The sequence below is a fragment of the Ictalurus furcatus genome, chromosome 14, assembly GCF_023375685.1.
Source record: "Ictalurus furcatus strain D&B chromosome 14, Billie_1.0, whole genome shotgun sequence".
Classification (NCBI taxonomy): domain Eukaryota; kingdom Metazoa; phylum Chordata; class Actinopteri; order Siluriformes; family Ictaluridae; genus Ictalurus; species Ictalurus furcatus.
The window spans coordinates 20973197-20984027 of NC_071268.1; the positions used below are offsets into that span (position 1 = coordinate 20973197).

At 41.0% G+C, this 10831-nt stretch overlaps 1 protein-coding gene across 3 annotated transcripts in view; it reads left to right on the plus strand.

Annotated features, from left to right (window-relative positions):
* Positions 1–9951, plus strand: part of srpk2 (SRSF protein kinase 2) — a 62138-nt gene extending 52187 nt beyond the window's left edge. For 2 of the 3 annotated variants that reach the window (XM_053640886.1, XM_053640888.1), the window contains 4 exons: positions 848–955; positions 2320–2389; positions 3804–3896; positions 6838–9951. In XM_053640886.1, coding sequence (XP_053496861.1) covers positions 848–955; positions 2320–2389; positions 3804–3896; positions 6838–7022 — 456 coding nt within the window. In that variant the 3' untranslated portion in view covers positions 7023–9951. Of the gene's footprint in view, positions 1–847; positions 956–2319; positions 2390–3342; positions 3436–3803; positions 3897–6837 lie in introns of all 3 variants that reach the window. The other variant, XM_053640887.1, reaches the window with a different exon arrangement.
* The last annotated feature ends 880 nt before the right edge of the window (positions 9952–10831 follow it).

Here is a 10831-nt window from a genome sequence, read left to right on the forward strand (position 1 = left end):
ACAAAAGTGAATCTCTTCTTGGCTACAGTTATTGCAGACTTGGATGGACATTTCCAGCAAGATAATGTATCGTGTCACAAGGCACGTATCATCACTGAGTGTTCCAAGAATATAACAGCGAGTTTACATTGCTTCAGTGGCTTGCACAGACTGCGGCTCTCACCCCTCTTGAGCATCTGTGGGATGAGGTGGAAAAGGCTGTTATGCAATGCAGTCACTTCTGCATGATGCAGCGTTCCTGCACAACACATCCAGCATCTTGTAGCTTCCATTCTCAGACAAATTCATGCTGTTTCAAAGGCCAAAGGACGCATGCTGCTAGAAATGTGTATAATTAATTGTTGTGTATTGTATATTTGTCTTTACTCCCAATCCAGGCTTGTAGTCCTCGCTCTATTTTAAACTCTGGGAAAATGGACTGAACTGTATTGATATTTTTGGAGATACAGGGCATTATTTTCATGATCCTACTGTAAAGCAATTGCAGTAGCAAGGCATAAGGAAAAGCAGCAAGCTTTGTGCTCCTAGAAACAATGCTATTTATTTATTTAAGTGTTTTTGTGACCACAGTTGTCAAGAGGGCACTAGGTAACTTTCCTCAATTTTGGACTAAAGTGGGTTTGAATATTAAATGTCAGATGTCACATCCCTTGTTGTGCTACTCCACCCACATTAATGCAGGTGCATCGATTTCTGTCCACATAAATTGCAGCTCGGTGAGAAAGGGAAGAGGTCGTATTGTAGCACAAGACTTTATCTAATAGATCACGAAATAATACTGCTGATAGGCCAGTGTCTCGCTGTTTTGACTCAGACTGTAAAATCACAGCTTCTCTTTCGTTTTCAGCACAAGCACTTTACCGAAGACATTCAGACGCGGCAGTACCGCTCTATTGAGGTTCTAATTGGTGCTGGTTACAGCACTCCTGCAGACATCTGGAGCACTGCCTGTATGGTAAGCACTCTATTTGGAGTTTATCTGTGCATGTTCATTACAGTGTGCAACACTACCACAGGACCGTATTTGTATCAGCCAGTCACAGTTAGATTCATCCAGTCTCTGATATTCTTCATATCAATTACTGAAGCTGTCCAATGACTAAGTGATATCTGGCTGTCTCTTTCTGTTGGTCTTTGCACATGATCATTACAAAACCACTGTCAAGTCATCTCAGAATTACCATAATTAGGCTGCTTCCGACTTAGAAAAACATTCAAGCTTCTTGCAGAGTCTTAATCACTAGCTGGCAAGAAAATGCAACTCGCGTGTCCCAGAAGTGAAATAACTGGCTTTCAACTGGGTCTGCTCTCCTCAGGCTACAAACCTAGCTCTAAATTATGTGATTATTGATAATAACTGCTCATATTTGTTGTGGGGGAAAATGGCTGTGTTTCAAATTTTGTTTCCTAAATCAAATGTTAAAGCTAAATATAAGTGTCTGCGTTTTACATTTAAACATTACATTTTACATTTAGTACATTTACTGTACTGCTACACTTCTACAGTGCCCTCCAGTAATATTGGCACCCTTGGTAAATATGAGCAAAGAAGGCTGTGAAATATTGTCTTTATTGTTTAACCTTTTGATCTTTTGTTCAAAAAATTCACAGAAATACTCTGCTCTCATGGATATCAAACAGTTGCAAACACAACACAGGTTTATATAAAAAAATATTGTTAAATATAGGTGTGCAACAATTATTGGCAGCCTTTTAGCCAAGATAACAGATCTGAGTCTTCTCCTATAATGTCTGATGAGTTTGGAGAATACATGGCAAGGGATCTGAGACCATTCCTCCATACAGAATCTCTCCAGATCCTTCACATTTCGAGGTCCACACTGGTGGACTCTCCTCTTCAGTTCACCCCACAGGTTTTCTATGGGATTCGAGTTAGGGGTCTGGGATGGTCATGGCAGGACCTTGATTTTGTGATCCATAACATTTCCAGTTGACTGAAACTTCTTAATTATTTTGATGGTGGAAATTGGCATTTTCAGTGCTTATAGCCACTTTTTCTTATAGCCACTTCCCATTTTGTGAAGCTCAACAACCTTTTGCTGTACACCACAGCTATATTCCTTCACCCATATTCCCAACAACTAAGGGAATTTGGCCCATGTGTTACCTCATATTTATACCCCTGTGAAACAGGAAGTCATGGTTGAACAATTTCCTGCAGTACAGTAACGTGTCAGTACAGTAACGTGTCAGTACAGTAACGTGTCAGTTCAGTAACGTGCCAGTTCAGTAACGTGCCAGTCACTGATTGCATTCCAGTTACAGGCTGTTCACTGCTCCTGTTTCTGTCTCCTTTAGGCGTTTGAGCTGGCAACAGGAGACTATCTGTTTGAGCCACATTCAGGAGAGGACTACTCGCGTGATGAAGGTAGATCTCAGATCACACTTATCTCAATTATTGTTTTTAATCAATTATTCTATAATATTAATAATTCATATAATTTGAACTATATTCATATGGTTATATCAAAAGACTGTATACCAAACAGGAATAGAACCATTTGTTTATTATTCAATAAGAATACAGAAGATTATAACTGTATCTTTTTTTTGCCTAGTATTTGTGTATATAATTGTGTGCAAGTTTAAGGTTTAGTTTATGGGCCTGGTTTCTAAGATTACTGTATCTTCCAGTCACCATTAAGTTCCTCACTTCGCCCTTTCCTTTCCTTTCCTTTAGCTAAACCTTCATTCAGTCTCACTCATCCTCCTCCAGTCTCAGACACTCTCCCACTCCACTGTCTTCAGATCAATCTCGTCCTTTCACGCTTCTCTAACCCCACACACACACACGCACACAGACAGTATATCCTGCTTTTTTTTAACCCCTCAGTCAACTTTTCCATGTCTAGGTTGCAACACACAGAAATGTATTATTATTTCCCAGTATGAGATCTCACCTGAGATCAGATGATTAATTCCGGTCCATTGTACCCTGCAGGCCGTGTACTTTTTTTTTTCTCCCTCGTTCCCACTGATTCCCTCATTAAGTTCATTTTCTGCACCGTCACACCCAAAACATTGTCTCAGTCCCCACAGGTCTAAACAAAAAAAATAAAAATATCACGATGCTGGAGGACTTGACTCAGTTAATGGCTTGTTGAAATTCAGCTAAGCACGAAGAATTTGTGTCTGTATGTATTTCCAGTTAATCTGTGTTTATCGCTGTACTTTATCACAGTATTACTAACTCTCGTTCTCTCTGCCTCCCTCTTCTCCTATCAACATCTGTCATCCATTCTTACCCATACTTCCTGCACTGTTTTCTCTGTGCCTCTTCTTTTTCTTCTTCTGTCCTCCCTCCTCCCCTCTGCTTTGTAGATCACATAGCCCACATCATAGAGCTCTTGGGCTGTATTCCACGCCACTTTGCTCTGTCTGGAAAATATTCTCGGGAGTTCTTCAACCGGAGAGGTAGCTGTAGGAGCACTCAGGGAGGACGAATACATGCGCAGTCCCACTCTATACAGACCGACATCCTTATTATTATTATTATTATTATTAAATTTACCACTATTATGACTTTTATACACTAAGTTCACCCTGGCTAGCGTGTGATACTGCAAAGTATCACACAGTCATGCAGGCAGGCAGCTTGTAAGATCCTCGTCACAAGGACTTCACAGGAATCGTGTCTGTCTGTTCATGAGCTAGACTGCCATGCATCTACTCGTCCTCCTGCAGAAATGTGTGTGTGTGTGTGTGCATGTTTTACTGATGTCTGTGTGCGTGTTTTGTTGTCTGTGTGTTTGTGTTTGTGTGTTGGTGTGCGTGGTGGTCAGACCACATCGCTCTCATTATGGAGCTGCTGGGGAAAGTCCCACGTAAAGTCATCGCTGCAGGAAAATACAGCATTGAGTTCTTCTCAAAGAAAGGTAATAGAGCTCCCCATTTTCAAGTCCACAGGAACTAAATCCTAGAATAAGAAAACAAAACAACAAGACAGGAATCCCAGCAATCCATAGACCGAAATCACACTTCAAACTGATTAAGAGACACAACATTAGATGACAGGCCTAAATGTCAAGGCATGTTTCCACAAAACATTCAGAGTTTCTTGAAGTTATGAGTTTTGGAGCTATCCTGAACAAGTACTATGCAGTTCCTGCTTTGCATTTCCATAGCACTTCACTGACAGTAATTATTATATTAAATAACAGAAGTGGATCAAACTGCAGGGCAAATCCACAATTTCAATCCAACAACACAGTGAAGATTATGTTAACATTAATGTAGCTTTTTAAACCTTCCAGCAGGAAGCACCAGTATTCAAGCATGTACAAAACTCAAAGCTTGGAAATGTTCTTTGCTGGTTTTCCTCGTACATAGGAAGTCAAGTTTTAATAACTGCATGTTAACATAATACAGGTTTTAAAAATGCCGGTTAAGAGGATTGGTCATTCTATGAATTTGACCAACCATCAAACCAAACACCAGTGCACTTCAATTCAATTCAGTTTTATTTGTAAAGCGCTTTTAACAATGGACATTGCCTCAAAACAGTTTTACAGAAACATATAAACACCGGATACAGATTTTAAGTGTGTGAATTTATCCCTATTGAGCGAGCCGGTGGCGAGGAAAAAGGGAGAGGTCCGGAGAGCAGAAAGGGTCAAGATCTCCATAAAAACATGTGTGGCTCGACAGAAGGAGAGAGGGAGAGAGAGGTAAAGAGAAGGAGAGATTGTTAGGTATGTTTACAGTACACTCCACTCCAGCAATAACCGAGTAGCAGAATAGTAGCTACTCTGCAGTAGGATCTAGAGCGGTTCCCTGACTCTGCAGACCATTAAAACAAATCCCAACTCCTCTTGTGGAAATGCAGCTAAAGAGCCAGCCACATGAATGCCAGGGCTTCAACTGGAGACTATAAACATAACAAAAACGTGCACGCTTACAGCCCTCAGACATTAATTCATGAATCTCCAAATCTTATACCAGTAGCAAATTTCTCATGTAATTGCTGGACATATGTACTTCTAGATATACTGATGCTTTATATAATCCTTGTTCATACAGTGATGGTGCTGAAGGCTGTTGCTTATTGATTAACCCTGGCGGTCTGTTTGGGTCAGAAAGACTTGTTAGGGGTCCAGGCACTGAAAGTGCTGGAAGCCTATTGTATTTGAATTGGATTTTTCTTCCTCTTCTTGTTCTTATTATGATTCTCCACTAAACAGTATGGAGAGGAAAGAGCATAAGACATAGAAACACCAAATTTCATGGAAAGATGCAGTATGGCCCCTACTACTCAGGCAAACTAAGGGACCCACGTAGGCCTGATGGTGGTACAATAGCACAAGGTTTTATGCTCTGGTCTATATCTCAGGAATGGTAAGTCCTACAAAGAGCTGATTCCACTGAACAAAACATTCTCAAGAACCATTTTGGTCTACCCACTTAGACCTTGTGCTAATTTGCCTAATATGCAGAACCTATTTTTGGCCAATCTTCACAAAATTGGTGTCAAACTACACACAATAGCGGACCCTTCAAAAACTATCAAAACATGTTTACACTTCTAAACAATATGACCATAACATGCCAATCAACCCTTGTGAGGCAGAGCCTAATTTACTTAAACAGCTTTAACTCATGATTGTTTGCATGGATTGACATGAAACCTGAAAGATTCATACAGAATAACATTCTGAGGTCATGCAAAGTTTCAGGAGTGGCCACATATAAGGGGCAGGGCTAAGTTCAAATAATGGTTTCTCTGGAACCATAAGTCCTATTGAGATGAAATTTGGTGCATCGCATTTCTATAAGTGGACCTTACATGGCTGCTACAACCAATCAGATTTCAGCAGGCATTTAACAGCGCTAACACTGACATGAACGTTCAATATTCATATTCATATTGTCATGAAACTTCCCTCTAGGGACACACTAGTAATCCGTGCAACTGGCCACTAGGGGCGCTATTCATGTTTTGTGTTTTTCCCAGTGTATCCCTGGGAGAGGAAAAAAAAGGATTCAAATTGAAGTTTTCTTTTTCCTCCTAATCCTTTGGCTGAACACATCAATTTGCCGTTTGGACCTTTTAGCCACACCCACTCAAATTGATGATCATTTGCATAATTGGTGTCAAATTACTCTAATCTAATACTCAATAATTATTACAAACATGTTAAGATTTGCAAATAGCATGGCCTCCACATGCCAGTCAATCTTAATAGGTTGATTTACTAAAACAGCTGGGCACCCAAAGCAACAGAGGACTGGTTGCTGGATTTCCATATGTTATGAGGACGTGTGTTTGGGGTATGGATGATGATAGGAAGTTCAAATAGCTGTTTCTCAGAAACCAAAAGTCCAATAAAGCTAAGCTTTGGTGTGCTGCATTGTTCTGATTATCTGCAACTGGATTTTATTTACCGTTGTGTTACTTCAAAAACATGGCCACCTTCAGTGAATCAGCTTTTAGCAGACATTTTATCCAATTAATATTGATCAGTCTAATATTTATATAATATAATACAAGGAGGGCAGTATTTGCTTAAGGTGCGTGGAACACAAGAACACAAGGGTTAAATATTGTGGGCCATCAGTGTACTACCAATAATAACGACTGCATTGCTGATACCAAGCCAGTGCTTTTATTTGTCATTAGTGTGCTTCTCAAATGATCATCACATAACAAGAGAGCTACTGGAAATGCTCAGTGTAGTTCGCTGATCGCTGACTGCACCATGGACCATCTGCGCAAAAAAATCAAACATTCAAGACACCGTTTTATCGAGAGTGAAGTCTCTTTGGCTGCTGATATAAATGCATTTTTATATCCAGCTTTCTCTCTGCTTTCCTCTGTAGGTGAGTTGCGGCACATCACTAAACTTAAGCCGTGGTCTCTGTTTGACGTCCTGGTGGAGAAGTACGGCTGGTCAGCCGAGGACGCCGGCCACTTCACAAACTTCCTGTTGCCCATGCTGGAGATGGTTCCAGAAAAACGCGCCTCCGCAAGAGACTGCCTCAATCATCTGTGGCTGAACTCGTAGCACCTTCCCACCGCTAGCTCATTCCCCGTAGTGGCAGGGTTTAGGACTGCACCCCGCTCTCAGTCTGGGGGGAGAAAGAGGTCAGAGAGACAGTGAATATGAGAAAATGAGAGAGAGAGAGAGAGAGAGAGAGAGAGAGAGAGAATGGGGAAGGAAGCTGTGTGTGTGTAGACTAATGTAAGACTGGACCATGTTGTAGTGAGCTACTATAGTTGGAAATCTGGATTCATTATACACTCTGTTGCACCTTCACTCACACACACACACACACACACACACACACTGCTGCTCATTAACTCAAATTCCATTTTCAGATGGATGAACAGAGTGATGTTTTGTATCCTGTAAAAATTACCTGAGATGAAATATGCAATGGAAGAACAATGGAGTGTAACTACCATCAAAACAAGCATTAAGAGACAGCGATTAGCGTTACCGCCTCACAGCTCCAGGGTCCCCGGTTCAATCCTGAGCCCTGGTTACTGTCCGTGAGAAGATCCACTTTCTCCTTGCGTCTGCATGGGTTTCCTCTGGGTTGTCCGGTTTCCTCCCACATACTGTACCAGTAGGTGGATTGTCTATGATAAATTGCCCCCAGCCATGAATAAATGTATGAATCAGAGTTTCCGTTAGCCGGTAAATACAGGTTTTTGACCTTTAAAAATTCCCAATGTCCGACAAAACCACAAATTGTTGCACAGCATGTCTGGTAAAAACATTAACACGAAGTAGACATACGTTAGATAAAGCATGTTCGCAATTGCACACCTAAATAAGGTCTCTGTGTCTGCGCAAATATTTTTCACTTTTCACGTTTCTCCTGTAACGTGCACTCTGATTGGCTTGCTATTACATCCTTGATACTTATGTAGTTTGTACGTGTGCGCGTGTGTGGTACATAACTAAAACATTACAAGACAAGCCAGCATGCAACAGCGCAACACAGGAGGAGCACGTCGTAGTCTCTGAGCCATCTGATAGCGTCGCTTCACCTACAGAGAAGCAGAAATCTCATCCATTTAGACACAAACAGAAAGAGATGACTGGATATTTTTCCCAGTTTGTCCGGTACAATTTATCATTCCCAGACACGTTGGCCAGCACCAAAATTTCTTAGCGGAAACTCTGGAATGAATGTGTGTGTGCATGTTGTCTTGCATCCCATCCAGAGTGTATTCCCACCTCACACCCAGTGTTCCCGGTATAGGCTCGGGATAGACCGTGACCCTGACCAGGATAAAGCGGTTACTGAAGATGAATGAGCGAATGAATGAATAAGCATTAAACAGATTTACACATTAAGAAGATTACAGGTTATAGCCAAATAGTTCAGGCTAAAATTTGAGGGGGGAAAAAGAAGAAGAAGAAGAAGAAGAAGACAAAATGTCCTTGAAGCACTTTCAAAATAACTGCGTTCGCTTGTCTCAATACTCCAGTGTTCAAACTCCAGTTGGCTCCAAACACATTAAAGAACCTCAGACGTCGTCGTCACTGTGAGCCGATGGAACTGATTACGGTGTATGTTTGAAAATCATGAGTGTGTATTGCTATGTCAGTGTTACTGCTATTACCTTTTCTGATGGAAGTAGGCCACCGTCTCTCACGTCTCTCTCTCTCTCAGCCTCTATTCCCCCTTACAGAGACAGAACCCCCTGAGCCAAGGGCCTGCCACAGAACTGTTTACAGCCCTCCCTCAACCCCAAAATCTACCAACACCTCCCATCAGAGCTGCATGCCACTGTTCAGGCCCCTGCAGACACACAGGAGACTCCTAACACAGAGAGACACACTGTTGCCTCTGGATGGAATAGAGCGTGTGAAACGAACAGAAGTCCGAGAGACTTCTGCAGACTGCCTCCTTTCGTTTCTCTGTGGTGTTTCTCTGAGCTAGCGAAAGCATGGAGAACCTGAGGGGGAGAACATGAGTGCGCATTTCACTCCTGTTGAGGTTCTTCTACTTCATTCGTTTGTTTCATTCTGCTGTTTTTGGAAAAACTGGTCGAAGAATCGATGTTGAGCGTTCTTGTTGGAACCATGTACTGTCAACACGTCCTCTTTAAGCATTCCACAACTCTTTCGAACACATGTATGCTTCCTACCATTATAAAGCGTAAAAAAAAAAAAAAAAAACGTCTTATTTTTTTTCCTGCAGCACCTTCACGTAACCGCCCCAAATCAGTCCAGTTCTGTCCGAGGTGTAAAAAAAAACAAAACAAAACACCACCACAAGACTGAGGTTGCACTCGCGTTGCGTTTGTTCAGGGATTATGATCAGTGTACAGAGCGCTCTACAAACCGACATCTAGTCCACTGCGAAACAGAAATACAGCTTAAATAAAGGGAGGAGCCTCGTTGAACGGAGTTCCTTGCTGGAGTGTGTGTGAGAAGAGGACAAACAACCCCACACACATACTACAGCCTGCTCTCAGTGCCAACGGCCCTCTTCTGCCCTCCAGCTCCATCACTCATCACCTATTTTCGCAATAAAAAAGTATAAGTAGATGGTGAAGTATTTTTAAAAACAATATTAAAAAAAAAAATAATAAAAAAATGACTTCTGATGTGACGGTGACCGAATATCGTCTTATTATCGAGGTGATTGTGTTTTGTCCGTTTAGAAATGTTTTAAAAAAATTAAATTTTTTGTAATTATGATATAATTATGATTACTATTATTGCCATTCATTTTTTTTTGTTTTTTTTTTTAAATTCTGTCATTCTCCCCCTTCGTTAGTGAACAGTGCTGCTCTGTATGGACTAGTGCGATGCTGATCAAATTTGATCAAACATTTTTGCAATAATAGTGAATTTTTGCACCGAAAGCTCCTGATTTCTCACTTCAGCCATGCTGACTGTTCTTCCCCAACATTCACGGTTACATCTCGTCTGTTTTTCATTGACAGATTTAATAAAATTATAAATGAATGGCTCATTTTTTCCTGTCAGCTTTTCACCACTTACAGCACTCTTCTCCAGTAACAGTTCTCATTAGGACTCGCTGGTAGCGTTCATCACTTTAAACTTGCTGCACGTGTATTAAATGGAGCTTTTTTTTTAATTAAAAAAAAAAAAGTATCGCAGCAACAGCAGATATCGCGGGTGTAAACAAGCCACAAATCTTACCTCATTGCAGAAGAGTCCAGGATGGGAGGCTCAAACATCATCTACTGAGAATTATGAAGCCGGACACTACAGCATTTTACTTTTCAGGCTTGTTTGCCAGCACAATGCGTCTCTGTGACCCGGAACATCACTTACACGGATAAGGATACGTTGACATCTCTCCACTGAATAACAAGGCCAGCTGACCTCTGCTATAAAACACCATATGGCACCACTAGTCACATCTACACCATATAAACCTTGTGTCTTAAACCTTCTGCTCAGAAAGCTGGTTAGTTAAAGAATTTATTCGAGGAAATTTACAGGATTAAAAATGTATTACTTTTTAAATCAAGGTGTAATGTGTATGAGGTATATCACTGTATTCTTTCTGGACAATTATATTCCTTTATTTCAGTTCAGGTTGCTGATGTTTACATTACAGAGAACCATGGACGTCTGAATCCAACTCTTACATCCTCTTTCTACAAATTTATCTAGTGGATATTCCCATTCATCTTAATTTTAACCGCCATTGGTCATACACAACAGACTAGCAGGACCACAGGGAAAAAACAAACAAACCAACCACAAAAATGAAGTGAATTACTTGGGGAAAGTCCCCTTTCAGAGATGTGGGGTGGTGCAGCATCAGTTTTCAGTCGAGACCTCAAACCACAAATGCCAATATCAACCATCACACACAC